Here is a 22095-nt window from a genome sequence, read left to right as displayed (position 1 = left end):
GATGGCTCTGCAAGTGCTGGGATTATAAGGAGAGAATGCTGTTAGTTTGTAGGTTGAAGCAAGCAAGGGACGAGGTAAGTGTTTATAATGAGAAAGACACAAACCCACGATGCCAAGTTGGCAGCAGGAGTAGAAAACAGCATCCTAACAATAATTACAAAGACCATTTCACCTGCAGCATAAAAGAAAAATAAGAAAAAGTATCAGTACTAAGTTGGAAAGCAGATGAAAGAGTTAGCCCTGGTGACCAGCGCATCTGTCATATATGTGGCCACTATGTTGGTTGCTATTGAAGGTATTGTAGCTAGGGGGCGGCACGGTGGCATTGTGGTTAGCACTGCTGCCTCAGAGCACCGGGAAGCTGGGTTCTAATTCCGGCCTTGGGTCACTGTCTGTCTGGAGTTTGCACATTCCCCCCTTGTCTGCGTGGGTTTCCTCCGAGTGCTCTGTTTTCCTCCCACAGTCCAAAAATGTGCAGGTTAGGTTGATTGGCCATGATAAATTGACTCTAGGGACAGGAGATTAGCAGGGTAAATATGTGGGGTTACGGGGATAGACTCTGGGGGGATTGTTGTTGGTGCAGACTCAATGTGTTAAATGGTTTCCTTCTGCACTTTAGGAAAGGGCCCAGGAAGCAAGAAGATAGCAAGCCACAATACGAAGGGCAAAGTATCACAAGGACCAAGAAGAGTTGGGTATGTACGGAAAGAAAAGAGGCAGAGCAAGAAAAAATGGGCATATGTCCTCTCTCTGTCCAACACCAAAAACATTACTCATTATAGAGGATTAAAGTGTGGGAACAGGAGTGGATAATATTGTCTCTTAAGCCTGTTCCACCATTCTGTTATACCATGGCTGATCTACACCTTAACTCTATTTACGCACTGTTGCTCCATATCTTTTGGCACCCTTGCCCAATGAATATCTATCATTCTCAATCTTAAAACTTTAAATTGACCCAGCTTTCTGAGGAAGCGGGGGTGGGGGGGGTCACAAATCCTGGATTGCAGCTACAAATTAAATTTTTAACAATTTTTTTCTACTCCTTATACTTAGATACCTGGCTTATCTCCAAATTTGTTTGGAACTTTGTTCTTGGATTACTTTCATCCTGGTCTGAGCAGTCTGTTATTTCTGCTTGACTGCTCTATCTCTGCTTGAAGTTGCATGGTAACAGAGTGTGTCACCATCGCACTTTCTGGGGGGTAATTTTAACTTCTAACTGCCTGGCAAAATAAGAAGTTAAAATTACCCTGCCACATGCTACTGGATTAGGTAGAATAAATTCTAAGTCTGTCCCAATTATTTGGCACTATCATGATCTTGCATTGGCAAACGTCTCTTCTGAGTGATCAGAAAGTGATGTACCCATTTATGAGCATAACATATTCTAAAATCTGTCATTGTTGCAAATAATTTTCGTGGAAATAAATCCGATGATTTAGGTGCTGCCAAGTATACATATTTCTACATATTTATGCTGTTCTAGAATATATTAAAACATCAAAGGCAGAAGAAACAGAACATTGCTCCACTTAATGATGTGTTAGAGATGTCCTTTCACTGCAGCACTTTATGTTCAGATTTTTAAAATGTATAATCCATTAAAAAAGTCCAATTTTAAATGGGACTCACCACCATAATAACGTTAACTTCAAATGTATTTGGTTAATTAATTTGTACCTGTTAATGAAATGCATGACAACCTTATTATTTATTATTATTAGTGTCACAAGTAGGCTTACATTAACACTGTGATGAAGTTACTGTTTGCATCTTGGCTGAACATTTCAAAAGAGCACAGTAGAAAAAGTAGCCCTGCAAATTATCTTTGGGCTGCAAATTTTCCAGCATTTTAAAATAACAGGTCTGGCATTTTTTGAGTGTATATACAGAAGCAAAGAAATATATAACGTGACCCCCTTTCGCTGGACCAGCATTCGGATCTCCATATTAGGTGAGGACACTTATGATCAGCTCCACACTGATGAACTTGGGGTCACGTAGGTGAGCTGAGCATTTTGTGTTCTGCCTCCTATGTCTGTGTGGCTTCAATGAAATCTCTTGTCACTATAAAACGAATCTATTATTTTTCATTGCTTTCTAACACCAGGAGCTGTTTTCTCTCTATCTGCTCTAGACTAATAGCCCAATATCTTTGCCCCTTTCTCTCTCTTAAAGAACCGGTTAACCCTATTGCCTTTTTTGCTGTGCCCTATAGTTCCCCCGAGGCAATGCGAAAGACGTGGGTGTGTAACTCCGGCTTTGGGTTTGAGGGTGTCGGCTGCTTGGAGTGATTCTTTGCGAGTATCTCTCTTCCTCTAATGTGTATGTACGGGAGTTTCACTTAGCAACCGGACAAGCCAGTGTGTGTGTGTTTTTTTAAAACCACAATCAAATCAGCGTTGACACCCAGCCACCATCTACTGCACCAATTCCAGTGCCCAACACAAAGCCGCTCCCAGTCAGCGCCGTTTGGGAGTGTGTTTGTGTGGCTGGGGGGCGAAGCTAGTAGTTTTTTTTAATTTAAAAATATGTATAGATGAAGTTGTGCATTATGTTGGCGGGGTGGTTGAGTTTGGAGCAGTTTGTAGCCTCTCCGGATGTAGGTGGCTCTCCTCCTGCGGTCTGGAGTTGAGAGAAGGAGCAGCTGGAGATATATTTTCTTCTGTGTGTGTGGTGTGTATGAGAGAGAGTGTATGAGCGGCCATGTTAACGAGGAAACCGTGCACTACTGCTGCCTATCCAACTGGTAAGGAGCACCACAGGGAAAGAAAGGGGCCAACACCCACCCCTCTGGACTCCCCCCATCTCCCCCTCCCTCTCCCCACAAACCTTGGGTATCCTCACTCCAAGTTAATTTTCACCACTGTACCTGGGCATCCTTTAAATTTTTTTTGTTTTTTTATGAAGGGGGGAACGGAGAGACCCCCCCCTCCCCCCCTCCTCCAACCCTTTTGTTTTTGACATGGGGATGATGAGGAACTTGAGACTAGTGGAAAGTGTGCGGGGGGGGGGGAAATGGGGGTCTGAAGATGGATCAACTCACTTCGGTAGCTTTTTATAAGTCATGGATTTATTATATATGGTGGGTGGGGGGGAACCTACAGTTGCCTGAGGCTAGGGTGGATGTTGGGAGTACATAACCACTTGCTAAGTGGTGTTTGTGAGGTTTGTTTTAGTTGAACAAATGGGGTTAATTGTTAATAATTTGTGGTGACTGTCCCTTTTTTCTCCCCCTCCTGTTTGTATGTTTAGAGCTCTTCCTCCTGTTGATGTGTTTTTTTTTCTGTTCGCTTCGGAAGCTCTGTTTTAATACCCCCCTCCCCTCCCCTCCCCTCCCCTTTATTTAAAAAAATGTGTATAATTTTGTGTGTGTGTGACAGGTAGGGCCGCCGACACCTCCGTGTTGCAGCCGGATTGCAGGACGGGGACCGACTGCTCAGAGAGCCGGAGAGGTGGAGCAGGCTCTCGGCTGGCAGAGGCGCCATCGCCGCTCGGGTTACCGCCACTCAAGAGTCAGACGGTAAGAGAGAGAGAGAGAGAAAAGCCACTCAGTGATTGTATTATATTGTGGAAAAATTGCCAGAGCAACCGCTTCTGGATTAACTAAACCCGCACAAAAACAATCTACCATGGAAACCGCAGTGTGTCAAAGTACAGCCTCTTAACAGCAGTTGCAACAATTAAGATTAGAGGGGTTTGCAACAGTGTAAGATTAGAGATTTTCCTCAAATTGAGGGCTTTTTTAAGTGAATGAAACCACAGTGTGAAACTATTTAACTTTTTTCCCCCCACCATTTTAAATGTCGATTTGTGTATGCGGATAGTGTAAGATTAAATATAACATTTTTTGTTTAAAATTATGCATTATTTTTACAGAACGGAAACACTGTAAAACTATTTAACCTCCCCCCCCCCCCCCTCACCGTGAATCTGGTTTTAAAAGGTCGATTTATGAGTGGGGTATCTACTTAAATGTGCCTGTAAGTATAGACAAGGTTATATTTTCAGTGGAGGTTTTTCACATGATTAATCTTATTTTTCTGACTGCACTTTTGTGTATTCTTCACCTCTCTTGATTTATGATTGCTAGATTTTTATAGAGAAGTCTTTCCTTTTGTTTTAACGCCAACCCCCCTTCCCCCTGACATTTAAAACCACATAGTCAAACAAAGACAATCATAATTACCAGATTAGTAGACCAGCCAACAATTGTATTAAAGCATTTTGGCCAAGTTTTAGTTTGGGAGTGATATTCTAATCCACACCCTCAAAAAAAAATTGTAATATGTAAGAGGGTTGGTTAACTGCCCTAATGGTCTGGGTTTTTTGTTAATTGGATCTGTTTGTATATAATATTTGTTGTGATCCTCAATTCATTGCGGCCTGGGCAGTCCGCCTGGGCTCCAGTCTCTGGACTGACAGACCACAGACGTGCCAGATGGGGGTGGGGAGCAGTCTGGGACTTATTTTTAAAAGTCCAGCTTTGTTTAATTGAAAAGTACTCTCACCCTTTTCCACGTCAAGCTACCAGGCTTTTACGAATGGCTGGAACAATAATTTCAGTTTTAGAAATTTAGGATTTTTATTTTGCTTCCAACCTGCCAAGCAATTCTGTGCAATCACTGTCAGTGTTTTGTCTGGTGGAGGATGCAGTTGTGCAGAGATTTGGGTGGCAGTCTAAACTGAACAATTCAACAAGAAATATAGTATTCTGTGTGGTCTCATTCTTCATTTGAGTGCTTGTTAAGTGTGCTTAAAACATACCGTTGGGAAATGAGCAAGTGAAAACAAAAAGGGAGAAACGATTATTGGCATTGAGTTATCAGGTTCAGATGAATTGAAATAGATGCCTTGGTGCTGAGGGAAATGTAACGACTAAAATCCTTTTTGTACAATACTGTATGGGCCTATTAAATAATTAATTGCCCCCCAGGATTTGCATTTCACATGTGAAATAGCACTTCATCCACAAGGTGGGGTGCTCGTGAGTGAGAGGGTGAGATAGATGTTATCGAAGCATTTATTTAAAAGCGTTATCATCTAAATTTTAATATTTTTCTAAAAAGTATACTTCTGAAAAATTCCAAATTAATCTTTAAAGTATTTAATTATTAGATTACTGGCTGCTTTGAAGGTGTTACAAATTTGTGGTAGAGACACATTTGGACTTCCTTCTATCTTTGCAATTTGATCCCTTGATCTGCCCAACTTCATTTCCCTTCCTGCCCCTTGGCAGACAGGGCTGATGATAGGCCACAACTTTACATTATTTTAATCAGCAAGGGCAGATGAGACTTCCTTGAGGGAGGGAAGGTCAGTCTCCTGTAGGTCGAAGGACAGAAGACCAGTCTCCTGTAAGTTGAGTACCATTTCTCTGCTACTGAGGTTAGAGAATGTTAATTAGGGGAAGAAATTATTGCCGTCAGATGTGTACAATCTTACTGTCAACAGTGTGAGCTATGTATGGGTTGGAGAAAGTTGCACCTCTGTTTCCGGATTCGGAAAAACAATCAGAATTGTGTTACATGCCATAAAATGGGCTGTGCTAGCGTGGGATTGAAGATCAAGAGGAGAGACTTCATGTTTAGCTTAGTATGACCAAATGGGTAAGCATGCCAAAAATCAGATCTTTCAACCTGGGTTGCTGATTTGGGGTGCAAATTCTAAGATTTTAACTAGGAATAATGCACCCAAGAATCAACAAACTCCTATAGCTGTCATGTGCCTAGGATGGTTTTATGCGCGAGGATCAATTAAACCCTATGTCTTGTGTGATATCCTAACTATAGTAGCATTTGGCTTTCAATCTATGTGAACTTTTATAATGCCTGTGCAAATATAACATTAAACTTGTGCATTGTGACTATCCTAATATATGTATAATATATCTGAAAATAATTGTATCTAGCATGCCTCAGCTGCATGTGTAAGACTAACTAAATGTTTAGGTGATTATAATACTGAATTAGATTTTTAATAGCTCTCCTAAATTTGTTCTTAAAAGTAAAATAAAATCTTTCATGCATCTTACCCATGTGTAGGCAGCAAATGGACTCTCAAATCTTGTAGCTCTTTCACATAACATGAGGAAATGTTTTTTATATTTTTAAATGTCAAGAATCAAATGCTGAAACCCTGATGTTTAGGTTTAGCATAAGTTCCACATAGTCTATTTTGGAAATTGTTTATGGCACCAATGAAAATGAAACTCAGCATTTCTTCTAAATTGTCTGCCCACATTTCAGGCTAAAGATGTGTCAAAATAGATTATTTGCCACAAATAAAAGAGTAGAGCTATATTTTCCTGTTTTCTGGAGTATGGTATTTAATCTGCTGTATCTCTGGAAAGGCACATGCACTGCTTAATGATTGCAACTGTGCCTAAAATTAAAAATTGCATTCTGGTGAATGTGATGGGCTTGCATGTACACATTTAAGTGCAGGAGTAGGCTATTTAGCCCCTTAAGCCTGCTTTGCCATTCAATTAGATCAAAGCTAAACTGCAACCTAACTCTATTTACCCACTTGGTCTGCCTAAATCTGTCAATCTCAGAATTACAGTGGACAATTGATCTAATATTAATAGCTGACTGTGGGAGATTTCCAAACTTCTACCACCCTTTGTATGAAAAGTCTGACTCAAATTTTTGAACTATGCCCTCGATCCCTGGTCTCCTGAATAGTGGTTATCTAATCTATTTGTTTCCCTTGGGCCCTGAAACTTAAATCAAATCACTCTTTATCCTTCTAAACTCCAGGGAATACAACCATTGTTTTTATAATTGCTCCTCATAATTTAACCCAGGGAGTCCAGGAATTATTCTAGCAAACCTGCTGCAGTTCCTCCAAAGCCAGATACATCCTGAGGTGGGATGCCCAGAGCTGCTCTCAGTAATCCCAAGAATGATCTATCAGGGCTTTATACAGCTGTAGCTTTACTACTACCCCCTTGCAATCTAGTTCTTCAGATATAAAGGTGAACATTCTAAAGTCTTCATGACATTTCATAGAATCCCTACACTATTCAGCCTGCACCAATTCTCTGACAAAATATCTTACCCAGATCCTCTCCTCCACTCTATCCCTATAATCCTTGCATTTATCATGGTGAATCCAGCTAACCTACACATCTTGGGACACTAAGGGGCAAGTTAGCATGGCCAGTTCACCTGTATGTGTTTGGACTAGGTGAAAACCCATACAGATACGAGGAGAATGTGCAAACTCCACAAGTCACCCAAGGCTGGAATTGAACCTGGGTTGCTAGCAGCACTAACCACTCTGCCACTGTGCCACCTATAATCTTACCAATGATTTTATTTACCTGGTGCCCCCCAGGTCTCTTTGGACTGCCACTATTTCTAGCTTCCGTCCATCTGTTTTTGGGTGAGCTCAAAGTTTCCAACTTTGAAATTTATTTGCTGCAGTTTTGCCCATTCTTTTAATAAATGATCTCTTTGTAGCCATCTACATTTCTTACAGTGTCATTGGCAAATTTGGATATATAACTTTCTGTTGGATTGTTGGTAAGTTAGTGAATGCAGTGAAATGTTCAGGTGCCAGAAGAGATTCTTGCAGGACACCATGGCTGGAATTTTACCATCCTGCCCACCACGGGAGTCTGAGCAGGCGATGGCAGATCATGGAAAGGCCTGTTGACCTTGGGTGGGATTTTACAGATTTGTGATGAGTGAGGCCATAAAATCCCATCCCATTAATCACATCCTGCCAATTGGTGTATCTGCTGATTATCCGTCCTCTCTGCCTTTCCGAGTTTCCCGACTGGGTCAGTAATTTGCCTTCGATTTCATGGGCTTCAACTTAGTTAATAGCCTCTTATGAGGGAATTTATCAAATATCTTGTGGAAGCCCAAATAAATAATACCCATGCACATTTGCTACCCACTAATTTAATCACTTCTTCAGAAAAAAAATCAGCTAAGTTTGTTCGGCATCTACACATCACAAATCCATGCTGGCTTTCTCTGATCAACTGAACAATCTCAAGATGATCAGTCGCTATCTGGATAATTATGGACTCTAGTAATTTCCTAACAACAGATGTTAATTCCTAATTTCTCCCCCCCCCCCCCACCCCTCCCTTCCTCCCTCTCTCCAACCCCCCCCCCCCCCCCCCCCCCCCCCCCCCCCGCCGACTTTGTTCAGTCACAGAGAGATGTGCAAAATTTTTCAATCTAGAAGAATGGTTCCTGAATTGAGAAAACTTTGAAAGATTATAATTGAGCTATCTGCAGTATTCTCATCTTCCTTTAAAACCCAGGGCTGGATATCCCCTGGTCATCCATGGATTTGTTACTCTTCAGTACCATTATTTCATTCAATGCTGTTAATTTGCTAATGTTAATTTTGGTGTGTCCCCATCTCCCCCTCAGTGTTACTTTCCTAGACTGTTTGATATCCTCCTCTTCTACCACAAATACTGACACACGATCTGAGGCTCTGGCGTGATTGGGGATAGACAACAAATGTCAGTCCTACTTTACTTTTTCCTGGGATGTAATTATCAAACAAGTCTGTAAAGTATGTGATAATCTCAGGGAAAATGGGAAGGACCTGCATTCTTCCTTATCATCCTCTCCTCCTGATCACCCTCTTAATTTCTCTCCACCCCTCTTCCCCATATCATCGTAAAACTTTCTTGTAGATGTACTCACCCTGGTAAGTAGATTGCTGATGTTTTCTGCCAACTAAGTGTACGGTTGAGTCACATTAACATGGAACAGTCCTTGCATCCAGTGTGTGAATGTAACTTTGGCTTTTTTGTGTGTTAGAACATCGGCTGCGTGAAAAATATTAACATTCTTTCCCCCCCGGAATCAACTATTGTGCTACTTTTATATCCAGTAACAACAGAAATGCTACTTTGTAAAATGAAGTTGCACTGTCATTTGGTGTTGTTGGCTTTTGCTATTTCAAGGTAGTGTTCTGGTCTTCGGGGTGAGCTTATTGCTGTTGAGTTGATTCAGCTGATAGCACTGAAACGTGAGTCATTGTAGTCCTAAAAAGCGTAATTTGGCTTAGCATTTATGCATTTGTTTCTAACTAACAGCTTACTTTTAGATAATTTAGGATATTGGTGTTGCCCAGTGTTTTACAGTCAGTCAGAGTGAATGATGCTATCTCCTGTCTGATGACAGCAACATTTACCCAACAGTGTGGAGTAGATGTCACATTTAAATTTGAAAGTGAACCTTTTGCCATACATGTTTTGTTTTTGTAATGTTGAACTGGAACTGCTTCTTCTAAACTGCTTCATTTAAATGTTACTTATTTCCAGTTCTGTCTGTTCAAATTTATGCCACAGTTAGTATAAATTTGATTAAAAACGAAAACAATATTGACATGCTGCATTACAAAGGGGTGATTTTAGGCATTCATTTCCCCTCTTGCTCATCCATGAATTTATGGTAATTGCATGAACATCATGGCCTTGATAGAAACTTGAAGAATGGGTGATGACTCCTCCCCTCAATGAAGCCAGCCAACCTCCCCCCCCCCCCCCCCCAAAGACTATGTCTTCCAACACATGCTCCATCCAGACTGTTAGGGTGTGCGTTTGACCCTTTATCATCAAATCACAACTTAAAAGTTAAAAAAATGTTTTTATTATTGTCGCGAGTAGATTTGCGTTAACACTGCAATGAAGCCACTGTGAAAATTCCTGAGTCACCACAGTCTGGCGCCTGTTTGGGTACAATGAGGAAGAATTTAGCATGGCCGATACACCTAACCAGCACGTCTTTCGGACTGTGGGAGAAAACCAGAGCACTCAGTGGAAGCCCACACAGACGTGGGGAGAAGGTGCAGACACCACACAGTGGTCCAAGCTGGGAATGAAACCTGGGTCTCTGGCACTGTGTGGCAGCAGTTCTAACCATTGTGCCATCATGCTGCCCCTACATTGCATTTCCCCATGTCTCTGATCAATTTTCTTTCTTTCTAGGACTCTTATGTTGTTCTCCCCCCTTTCGTTTTCTTTTAAAATGCTAACTTTTGGTTGCACATCCAAATAACATGCCAGTTTTCTCTAAGATCCATTCACTGCTTTATTCCTTTAGCCACTATACCAAGCGACTTTCTGTCCACCATGGTCTCAACCTCCATTTCATAGGTATGTAGGAATTGGACCAGACCGTTTAAGCACTCTGAACCTGTCTGGCATATACCTGTCCCTGCCCCATATCCCTTGATGCAATTGGCAAAACAAAACATTAATCTCGGCTTTAAAAGTAATAATTCATCCAATGGCAATTACCATTTGCGATGAACTTTATAAGCAGAAATATTTTTCTTTCTCTCTACCCTACTTCCCCCTTAATTATTTTGAAAACTTTAATCAAATTATCCTAACCTTCTAAATTCTAAGGAATACAATTCAAAATTTGTGTATACTCATGAGATAACTAAATTTATCCTGCACTTCCTCCCTTCTCAGCCTTTTGGCTAAGATCAACATGCTGTGCTTGGTTGAAGTCATTAGCTTACACTTCAGCTTCATTTGAAGCAATTTTTAAAAGCGGTATCTCGGCCTTTTGGCTAAGATGCAAATCAAGCCTTAGAGGAGGAGCTATGCCTACTCCACTCAGCCTGGATCATGTAGATCAAGCCCAAGACAGGAGGTGAGAGCCCTGTCTTGTCAGCTTGGATCGGGAATGTCTCAACTTGTTGAGTCTCTGAATTGGACTTGATTTGATTGAATTGGAATAAGAACAAAAAAAAATCTTTTCTCAGGTGTGGTGCCCAGAGCTGGTCACAGTATTGTAGGAGTAGTCTGACTGGGGCTTTAAATAGCTGATTCTATCTCTTGTATTCCAGTCCTCTGTTTATAAAGGCTGGAATTCCATTAAACTTTGTTATTATTTTCTGTATCTGTCCATGACATTTGGATGATGTAAACCAGGACCACAAATCTCTTTGATCCTCTGTTCCTAGCCTTTTGCTATTTAGGAAATGCCCTGTTCTATTTGTTTTATGTCTAAAACTCATCATCTCTCTCCTGCATGTTCTCTGTCCTCTTACCCGCCCTTAATTTTTCCATCTAAATAAACTTACTCCCTTGATCATGCCATGTCACGTGATCTCTGTGTTGATCATGATTAAGGATATCGCTAATGTACCTTTTGTACCTGTGCTTCCTTTCTACATGCAGCCACCGCCCCCCCGCACCCCACACCAACAACACCCAAAAAGCTTGAAACCAGCTAGAATAAAAAGCCCACTTAATTGTTACTCCTTCCATAAACATTCAGTCACTTCACCGCTGACAAACAGTGGCCATCTACACAGTGCACTGCAGGAACTCATCAAGGTTCCTTCGGCAGTACTTTCAAACCCATGACCACAACCGTCAAGAAGGACAAGAGCAGCAGATACTTGGGAATACCATCACCTGGAGGTCCCCCTCCAAGTCACTCACCATCCTGACTTGGAACTATATCAGCATTTTTTCACTGTCACTGGGTCAAAATCCTGGAACTCCCCTAACAGCACTGTTGGGTGTACCTTCTCCAGGGCAATTAGGGATGGGCGATAAATGCTGGTCTAGCCAATGTCATCCATGTCCTATAAATAAATTAAACTAAAACCATAATTCTTTGCCATGGTTGTTCACTCAGTATGATCTTTATGTCTACAGCCTGAAGAATTAGACATATATGTGAATAAACTGCTTTCCCATTCATTGGTAGATTTGGCTGGCTCAGGTAAAGCACAACCTGCTCGACTTTGCCAAGACTGCTCATTATTTTGGGCTTCTCCTGGAATACAAAGATAACCTCGCTGTTCTTATGCAATAAAAATCACCTGCTTAAACATTATGCCCTGCTTCCTCTGCTTTCACTTTCAATAATAAACACAAGGAATTCATGCGCCTCACTAAGATTGAGGCCATCCCTCCAGCAGCATCCATTGCTTCCCTACCTTCTCCTAGCCCATCAAGCCAATCTTCCTGTAAAGTTTCCACCTTAGCCCTGGGCTTGTATCATTATCTCCCCTCACCGTCTCTTGAAGTCATCTTGTCCATGAGACCAACATCCTGTTAGTTGATAATCGTTCTGTATCCTCTGATACTGTTTTCTATCTCTTCAAACCTGCCGCTATCAGCCATCTCTTCCCAAAATCTCTGTCCTTATGAGCCACTTCCAATCTTTTGCTGTCAGCCCTTCTGTGATGTCACCTCCTGAATCTGTGTGCATTATTCCCAAAACTCCATTTCTGAGCCCTTCCAGTCACATATCTGCTCCTTCCACAACACTGAAGCAGTCCTTATCCAAATCCTGTTTTGTTTGATGTGACTGTGACCATGACCATGATAAGCTATTCTTCCTAAGTTCTCACATCTGTTCTTTAGCCTTTTGGTGCAGTTGATCACAACATCCTCCTCCAACACCACTCTTCCATTAGCAGCTAAGTGGGATTTGCCATACTTGGTTGCATTCTTGACTTTTGAATTATGGCTGGAGAATTGCCTGTCGTGGCTTGTCTTTCTGCTCCAGCACCATTATTCAGCGTCTCTAAATATCTATCTTTGACATGCTTCTATTTCTCAGACCGTTCATAATAATGTTCTGTTTGACCTTGAGTTCATAACCACATACCCGTGCCAGCACCAAGATAATCTATCTCCAACTCACTACCACCCCCAGGTCTGTCTTTGTGTCAGGTCAGCTCTTGGTAAAACACCCATACATACTTTTTTAAAACTAAACCTGACTACTTGACCGTTCTCCAAGCTGACTTTGCGCTTTCTTCCCTCCATAAACTTTGAACTTGTTCAAAAACTCTGCTGGCCGTATCTTTAACAAACGCTGAGTTCTGCCTATCTGTCACCCTGTGTTCACCAGCCTACATTGACACCTGGTCTGGCACAGCTTCATTTGAAGTTCTTTGTCTTTTTTAATCCTGTCGTTGCCTTGCCCCTCCTATCTCTAATCTTCTCCATCTTGCAAACTGCAGAACATCCTGCAACTCTATTTGCTTGCAATTACTCTATTTATTGCTTTCCCCTCTGCCTTCAGCTGCCCTGCGCCCTGACGCACTCTTTAAATGGTGGCACAGTGGTTAGCACCTCTGCCTCACGATGCCCAAAACCCGGGTTCAATTCCTGTGCGGAGTTTGCACATTCTCCCCATGTCTGTGTAGGTTTTCTTCAGGTGCTCCGGTTCCCTCCCACACTGCAAAGATGTGCTGGTTAGGTGCACTGGCTAAATTGTCTTAGTGTACCTAAACAAATGCCGGACTGTGGCAACTAGGGGATTTTCACACTAGTTTTATTAGTGTTAATGTAAGCCTACTTGTCTCACTAATAGATAAACTTCAAACCTCTCCTCCCCTTTCTTTACGACCACATTCTTGGTCACCTGTCCTCAAAGTTCCACCTGTTGGCTGGTGTCAAATTTTGTTTCATGCTTCTGTGAAGCACCTTGGTTAAAGGCGCTATTTAAATACAACATTTTGTTGTCTAAATTTTGTAATTGGGACCCTCTCAGCTTTGTCGTGAATATAGCCTAATCCATCACGCAAACCAGTCTCCCATCCCCTTGTCTACATTTCCCACTGTCTTGGCAAAGCAGCCAGCATAATTAAGGACCCCACGCACCCCAGACATTCTCTCTTCCACCTCCTTCCTTCTGGAAAAAGATACAAAAGTCTGAGATCACTTACCAACCGACTCATTAAAAATAACTTCTTCCTTGCTGCTGTCAGACTTTTGAATGGATTTACCTTGCATTAAGTTGATTTTTCTCTACACCCTAGATATGATGTAATACTACATTCTGTACTCTCTCGTTTCCTTCTGTATGAACGGTATGTTTTGTCTGTATAGTGCGCAAGAAACAATACTTTTCACCGCATGATAATACATGTGACAATAACATATCAAATTATTGAGTCAAACAAGCTGTTGAGAGTGGAAGTCAGTTAGGATAGTGGTAGTTGGACTCTACTTAAGCTCCTGTAGCATGACTTTGTCAAAGGTGCAGTGATGCTTCAGGATTAGGAGACATTGAGTTTTACATGGTGTTATATAAAGGGGAAAGGATGTTAAATTTCTAACATGTTACTTGCTAAAACTGAACTTTCTGCGAATGTTCTATGCAGCAAATGAAATAACAGTTTAACCTCTGGTTTTGGTCAGGCTAATTTGTCTGAAATATTTAAATATGTATCATCTAATCAAAGCTTAGTTAACTTGGCCACTTAAAGTTTGCATTACTTAAACATGTTACAGTTTCCAATGAATTGCAGGTAATTGCCATTTCAGGCCAACTTACTGATCTAGCATTTTGGTGTGCTTTAAATAGGAGAACACGAATTTGACCTTCTGTTTTGGATCGTTCCTTTTGAGGTATTATCCACTGGACATAGGGGAGAAATGGAACAGATATAAAGTGGGCTTTCTTGTGTAGTTTCCAATCATTGATTGTAGAGCAGTTTGGTTCCCCTTGCGTATAGCTGGAAAATGGCGTTTGGAAGAAGGAGTATTCTTCAAAGGTTGAGATGATGAGGTAGAATTACACCCAATTTGGCAAGTGTGTAAAATGAAAATTCATGGTTTTGAGTTTTCTGTTTTATGGCTTTTGTTTTTGCTAGCATGTTAGCAATTAAATATATTTTCCTTTTCCCCCACCCCAACCAAATCTTTTGTGATTCTTTCAGGTTGGAGGTAGCAAGCACACCATGAATGACCACCTACATATTGGTAGCCACGGACAGATCCAGGTTCAACAGCTCTTTGAAGATACCAGCAACAAAAGGACAATTTTGACCACGCAACCGAATGGACTTACTGCAATTGGCAAAACCTCGTTACCAGTGGTTCATGACAAGCAATTGGAGAGTTCACATAGGCGGCAGGGAAGCTCTGTGTCGGTAAAGTCAGCAGATTGTTCTTCAAAACCGAAATCCATGGTCATGACACCAGAACAAACCATGAAGCAATATATGCATAAACTTTCCCCATTTGAACACCATGAGATATTCAACTACCCTGAAATTTACTTTGTTGGTCCAAATGCAAAGAAACGGCAAGGTGTGGTTGGTGGCTCAAATAATGGTGGTTACGACGATGACCAGGGCTCCTATATCCACGTACCTCATGATCACATTATGTACCGATATGAAGTTTTAAAAGTTATTGGCAAAGGGAGCTTTGGGCAGGTTGTGAAAGCCTATGATCACAAACAACACCAGCATATTGCACTAAAAATGGTAAGGAATGAGAAACGCTTCCACCGACAAGCAGCAGAAGAGATCCGGATTCTGGAGCATCTCCGAAAGCAAGACAAAGATAATACCATGAATGTCATTCACATGCTGGAAAATTTCACATTCCGCAACCATATCTGCATGACATTTGAGTTGCTGAGTATGAATCTCTATGAATTGATCAAAAAGAATAAGTTTCAAGGGTTCAGCCTGCCATTAGTTCGCAAGTTTGCTCACTCCATTTTGCTGTGCTTGGATTCTTTGCACAAGAATAGAATTATTCATTGTGACCTTAAACCTGAGAATATTCTGCTGAAGCAGCAGGGGCGAAGTGGGATTAAAGTGATAGATTTTGGCTCCAGTTGTTATGAACACCAACGTGTGTACACGTACATACAGTCCCGGTTTTACCGTGCACCTGAAGTGATTCTTGGAGCTCGCTATGGGATGCCTATAGACATGTGGAGTTTGGGTTGCATTCTGGCTGAACTATTGACAGGCTACCCTCTGTTGCCTGGTGAAGATGAAGCGGACCAGCTTGCCTGTATGATTGAGTTGCTGGGGACTGCGCCACAGAAGTTTTTAGATCAGTCAAAACGAGCCAAAAATTTTGTGAGCTCCAAAGGTTATCCCCGTTATTGTACTGTTACCACTTTGCCCGATGGCTCGGTAGTTCTCAATGGAGGGAGGTCACGAAGAGGAAAGCTACGTGGCCCACCAGGGAGCAAAGACTGGGTCGCAGCATTAAAAGGATGTGATGATCCTCTCTTTCTTGACTTTCTAAAACAGTGTTTGGAGTGGGATCCTTCATTGCGTATGACACCCAGCCAAGCATTGCGACACCCCTGGCTACGCAGACGCTTACCAAAACCCCCCACCGGAGAGAAAGGCTCATCAAAGAGAGCCACGGAAAGCAGTGGTGCTATTACATCAGTTTCTAAATTGCCTCCAACTTCAAGCTCATCATCAAAACTAAGAACTAATTTGGCACAAATGACTGATGCCAATGGGAATATTCAACAACGAACAGTGTTGCCCAAGTTGGTTAGCTGAGTTTGAATGAATCTATGCCAGGAATGCGAGGAGAATTTATTGCCGCATCACTGAGCCTTATTCAGTTGAAATTTTGTATTTTTTGGAACTTTGTAATTATTCAACCTTGGAATTTTAAGTACCATTCTGTTCTTGGAAATGAACAGTTTTGTTTTAGTAATTACTGGGGACCATGCACAATTGGAAGTTGGTTTTTCATATATTGATTATGAAATGTATTTTAGCTAATCGTTTTCTAGGCATTTGAATAACCCAATTCTGTTGGCGCTTGGATAGGGTATGTCGTATAACATTTACACTTGTCAGAGATGCCACAATATTTAATATATAGAATTTTTGTTTTTTGTGGTTAGTGGCTCTTACCAGTCAGTAACAGAGAAGTGTACATCCTTGCTTTTGCAAATCTGTGACAAAAGCCTCCTTCTGTCTGGAGTGCCATGGAATCTGGTTTTCAATGCCTTGTTATTTCTATCAGGAATGTCCTTGTGCTGCCATTGTAGCTGTTCTTCAGTTTGTCAAAGTAGGCTGACAAACCAGAACACACACCACCTTTTACACGTTGCTTTAATCTGGATATAATACGGTATCAATTGGCAAACCAATTTTGTTTTTTTTTAAAAACAGGTTTTAAAATTGGTTGACCTACTATTTTGGAAAATTTAAATGCTTCATTGTGTCCTGTCTCAGCAGCTCTGCTGACAAAAAAGAAGTGTTATCCAGGCACTTGACATTGGAAATGTGAAGAATAGAAGTCCAATTGCATGACAGGAGCTTATTCATGGAGAAGTATTAGTGAACAATCCTAACAGAGATAGTTGAAGGAAGAAATGAAGTTTTTTTTTAAAAAAAAGCTGGAATATATTGAAGGAAATAGATGTCAAAACTGCAATACCTGAAAGAGCTTGGATTGCTCGTAAGCATCTGACCATTTCTCCATGATCTCAGTTAAACTTGAAATGTTTTATCTTGGAAAAACTAAAATTCAAAGCATGGTCCCCTGTTAGACTGGTATAAAACAACTTGTAATTTTTGCCAAATACCTTCAAAGAAAATAAATGCATATTTGGAATTTAGACCCTGCCTGTTCCCACACTTAAATAATCCAGATCTTCAAATGTTTTTGGCAATGTTACTATTTATGTGAAGATTTTATATGTTTTTAGAAAGAACAATTTAAGGATTGCAAATTAAATCTTTGCAGCACTCAGTTTAGGTTTAAGCCAATAAACCTATTCTACTGTCACAGAATGAAATCTGATTTTGTGTATTTAAAAATATATGTTGCATTGTCTTAGTGCAATATTTCAAAGAACATAAAATCCTTTTATAGTACTTTTATGATTTGTAATAAATTTTTATTGAATGTTATGTAACTGTACAATGTCACTGAAATACCACTACAGAGATTATTGCTGTGTTTTGGATTTGTAAACTGTTAGCAGAAAGATATTTTTGTACTTGAATTGGCCGGAAAGCTATTCTGAGCATTTTATGTATGTTCAGTTGCTGAGAAACACCCCCCAATCAAAGCTTTACTTCGATTGCACATTTTGTGATTAACCCTTGCTAATTATTACAGCCTGTTTTTGTTTGAGGGAGTGGTAAGCTTTGGCTCAAATGTATTGTTGACTAATGGGTACTGTGTAGAAATGGCTCAGATGGCTAAATTACAAGTAGCTAATTTTAGAGATTAATTCAGTCTCGTAGGTGGCTTGTTTGAACATACCTATGGTGCATGTTCTGACTTGATAATTCAGTGTCATGCGGTCTCAGGTTATATTATAAGAACAGAGGTTTAATGACTCAGTTCTTCACGTTGTTGCTGTTCAGGACCATTGGAGTACATCACTACTACAAAAAGAATCAACTGCACCATGTAAGATTTTTATAGGCATATGAAATTTTGTTTTCTTACAGCAGGCTAATTGTGCCCTTAGTGTTAACAGTGTGCCTTTTGTTATCAGTGCCATGTTGTAGGGTTTACATGCAATTGATTAATCCTTGACACAGGGCACACTAGTGATGTAGCAGTTTACATGGTTGTCTTGGTTTCATTGTTGAGATCATTGGGAAAGAGAATGAATGAATGAATGCACACTTTGAATTTTATTTAAAAAAGCCCTAAACACTACAAGAAAATCTAAGCTATTGGTTCACTTCATTAGCTGCTTAAGAAAAGCTGTAACCAAAATAGAAGTATAACTACAAGTTTATATAGTGATTTGTGATTTTTGTTTTAAAGCTATCCTTTGGCAGCATTTTACTTAATTTATATGAAGTATATTCTGGTTTCTTCTAAATTAATGTCTGAAGTATAAAGGAGAGCAATTGTGAGCATTGGTAGGGATACTGCAGTTGACCTCTGCGTATTATGAAGAGAGGAGGGGGTAAATCCATCTGGATTCTCTTTGCTGATTTATCTAATGACCACTGGATAACATATGAGCTCAATTGCTGTTGAGCCAGTATTCGGGTAGTATGCTGACACTCCAAATTCAAGTTTAACAAAGAAGCTTGACTACTTGGGCAAGGTTCCAAAGAGCATTTGGTGCTTATGGAGCCAGACTGCGATAGCAAGGCTAGGGTATTCTGGCCCCGCCCGCCATTGGGATCATCTGCCGGAAGTCAATGAACTTTAGGTTGGCCTGTATCCCTGGAGAGGGTCCCACTAGGGTGTGGCTGGAAAATCCCAACCCAAATTGATGCCTTCAGGGAGCAGAAGGAAATTGGTGAAAAATAAAGGAGGACAAAAAAGACACTTTAGGGAGGGTCATAAAATTGTTATTTCAATTAAGACAGTTTTAAAATTGAATGTTAAGAATAAATGTTATAGTCACTGGGGCACTTGAAAAATGGATTGTCAATGTGATCCTTTTTACATATATAAGGGCAGTTATGTCATGTTTTTGAGTGTAAACCAGTTTAATATGACATGAAACAAACTGATAAAATGCTAATGTTTCAAACAGAATTTGTTTCAGTCCATATTCCCAACATGAAATTTTACTTTATTCGTACACTATAATTAGGTGAATAAAAGCCAAAAAGGATCTATTGTACCTAAAGGGAAAATGTAATCTATTGTTTTTACATAATCCTAAATTGCTATAAAGGAAGATATTTATCTTTTCAGTGTTTACTAACCCTTTGTTCCCCTGGCTTTATATTCCAGAACCTTTGTCTAATTATAATGATAACTATCTGCCTTTCTAATATTTTGGATAATGAACCATTTCAGCAGATTATAGGTCCCTTAAATATCTGCCTTTGAAATTTATAGATTAAAATCTTCTTTTAATCTCCCAAAATATATATGCTCCTGTTAAACACTTGTTATGCATTTGAATGTAAGGCAGCCAGTGCACACAATTGTAAAGATCAGTTACTGCAAATAATATTGCATGTTAATTATTTATTTTAACCTATTGTATTTAGATTATTCACTGTTGGATACCAGCCATTGTAGGTGCCGTATGCAAATTCCCTTAAACTGCTCTAATATTATGCATAAGGTTCAGGACCTTACCCCTCTGCAAATAAATACAGGTTATGTAACAAAGGATACTTTGTGCACTCCTGAAATATGCATTTGAGTATTTATCAAGGAGAAGTTTTTGGTTTAATTTTACAGTGCAAATACGTTTTAGTGCATTCTTGGAAGTTAAAGGTGGCCTATGTAGTTATTTCAATTTTGTCTTCAAAAATGTCTAACAGCTTCCCAGGAGATATAGTTAATCCAATCCGTGAGGGCAAAAAAAATGTTTTTACGTTTTACCTCAAAAGGTGTTTTTGTTTAAAAAAAATGAAAAGAAAAACCCAGGTATTTGGTGTGTACAAAGTGCATTCCTTTTCACATATCTAGCTATATTGGTGTCCAAGGCATCTGGAAGTGGTATGTTCTCTTGATCTACGGTAGAGCACCATGATGAACTTGTTGAATCCTGAAGCCACCACCATTATTAATTTCTAGTTTTGGATGAAATGGGAAAACTTTTAATGATTTTGTAAGCATTGTGGTGTGTTTTAAGTGAAATCTGTATGATACAACTCCTCAATTTCTTATTCCACAAAGTTTGATAATGACTGCAGCACTGAGGTCTAGTAACTTTTTAGTTGGGCTGATACTGCACTTACAGGTATCGCCCAACCTGACACTTGTAGCAATTTTTTTTTTGTTGATAGCACAGTTCTGCTAAAATGTGTGAATTTCTAATTATATGGGGGCATTTAGTGTTCTAATTACCCTGCCTAGCTATGATTGCTCTTAACTGAGCAATGGCAGAGGATAGTTTTAAGAAGAGCACCAAACTAGATGTGTGTTTATAATATGCTGCAGCTGTATACTGTATATAAATTTTGAATAAATGCCGACTTTGTATATATGTATGTAAAATTTTTTGTGAATTGCTGTCGCCACTTGATGTGTTTTTAGTTGATCCCAGTGGCCAGTTTTATGATACTGTATGTATTGTACAGCTGATGACAGAAGTATGACTTTTTTAGTGAATATTTGGTTAAAAATTATTGTGGCCCAAAATTCATTTCAAAATAAATTTTATGTCAGAGTTTATAAGAAACATTGCATGTTGCCTTTTCATTTTGAATGCAAATTTTATACGTTTTGTTAGAAAGATTTTGAAATGAAGCGATTGCTTAGTAATCTCTTCCTAGCCAGAGGAAACCTGAAATACTCTGCATAAACATTTTAATATTGAGCCTTTAGCTATTGGATTATTTTCGGTACAGCCAATGGTCTAAGTAACCACCTAATCTTCAGAGGTGCCATTTGCTGTATCACTGATCACACTTGATCTAACTTGGTTCTGGACCTTGTGAGTAGCACATAATGGTATTATAATAATATGCTGGGATGGTAAATAAAACTCTCCTGGTTGCAAACTTTTACAGCTATTTTGGTGGTGAATGTTCTCATAGGCTATTTAATTGGCTAGTATGTAGTAATTGCTAAGTCTAGGTCTGTCCTGGAAAGTTGAAGCGAGATTTTGAGTGGAGTAAACCTGAAGCTTGAATGCTGAAAGGGACATCTGTTGAGTTGACTGGAATGGACCTATATTCACTTTCAGTTTACAAAAATGAGAGGTGATCTTGTTGAAAGGTTAAAATTCTTGCAGGGCTTGACAGGCTAGGTGCAGTGTATATAACTAGGGACCTTTGGGTTTGTAGTTGGCCATTAAAGACAGAAAATGAGAAATTTCTTCACTCAGAAGATTGAGTGTTTGAAAATCCCCACCCATTGTTTAATTGCCCCGTTGTTGAATATATGCAACTTTAAAATGAATAGATTTTAGGACACGAAAGAAAAATTGGGAAAATTAACTATGGTAAATTTTTATTTGTTGAGTGAAATTTTTGATTTCATAGATTTTAGTGATGTGGAAATGGTGTCCTGTTTTGTATGTGAAGGAAGCTCAGCCACTTGGCACCAAATAAGTGAAATCATTGCTAAACATCACTTTACTGGTAGCTTCAGTAATATAAAATACAACAGAGTATTGGGATACAGAAAAGTATGGCTTCTTGCAAGCTACAGAGTTAAAACCAACCGTTCATGAAGTACATGGAGGAGAAGAAAAGGATAGGGTGCAGAATACAGTGATGCACTTACAGATAGGATGAGGAGAAAGATCAGCTTAATAGGTGATCGGACCATTGCAACCAACATCAGGAGAAATTCGGTGACTCAAATCAGCTAACCGACTTCTTTTCAAAAGAATACAAGTTATTCCTCTGATTTGTCTCCTGAGTTGTTTAGTAATTTCCTACACAATCCTAGATTTAATAAATAAT

General features: G+C 39.9%; 1 protein-coding gene across 6 annotated transcripts; it reads left to right on the top strand.

Annotated features, from left to right (window-relative positions):
* Positions 1–1998: 1998 nt before the first annotated feature.
* On the top strand, positions 1999–20864 carry dyrk2 (dual-specificity tyrosine-(Y)-phosphorylation regulated kinase 2). 6 transcript variants are annotated; one of them, XM_080191137.1, is made up of 3 exons: positions 1999–2007; positions 3387–3526; positions 14686–20864. In XM_080191137.1, exon 3 carries the CDS (start codon positions 14707–14709, stop codon positions 16285–16287), a length of 1581 nt encoding a protein of 526 aa, XP_080047263.1. In that variant the 5' UTR covers positions 1999–2007; positions 3387–3526; positions 14686–14706; the 3' UTR covers positions 16288–20864. The 6 variants fall into 6 exon arrangements, with proteins under 6 accessions (XP_080047263.1, XP_080047258.1, XP_080047257.1 ...); XM_080191132.1 differs by lacking the exon at positions 1999–2007 and adding an exon at positions 2045–2328; XM_080191131.1 differs by lacking the exon at positions 1999–2007 and adding an exon at positions 2335–2752.
* The last annotated feature ends 1231 nt before the right edge of the window (positions 20865–22095 follow it).

Source organism: Carcharhinus amblyrhynchos, chromosome 6 (genome assembly GCF_965287045.1).
Source record: "Carcharhinus amblyrhynchos chromosome 6, sCarAmb.v2.hapA, whole genome shotgun sequence".
NCBI classification, from domain to species: domain Eukaryota; kingdom Metazoa; phylum Chordata; class Chondrichthyes; order Carcharhiniformes; family Carcharhinidae; genus Carcharhinus; species Carcharhinus amblyrhynchos.
The sequence above is the reverse complement of the archived record's forward strand: the minus strand, read 5'-3'. Positions and strand labels throughout refer to the sequence as shown.

Excerpts from the sequence above, each read along its gene's own strand:
- dyrk2 (XM_080191131.1), top strand. The coding sequence starts at position 2,710 with ATGTTAACGAGGAAACCGTGCACTACTGCTGCCTATCCAACTG. Across the intron at positions 2,753-3,386 it reads TACTGCTGCCTATCCAACTG|GTAGGGCCGCCGACACCTCC; the intron begins GTAAGGAGCACC and ends TGTGTGTGACAG. Across the intron at positions 3,527-14,685 it reads CGCCACTCAAGAGTCAGACG|GTTGGAGGTAGCAAGCACAC; the intron begins GTAAGAGAGAGA and ends TGATTCTTTCAG.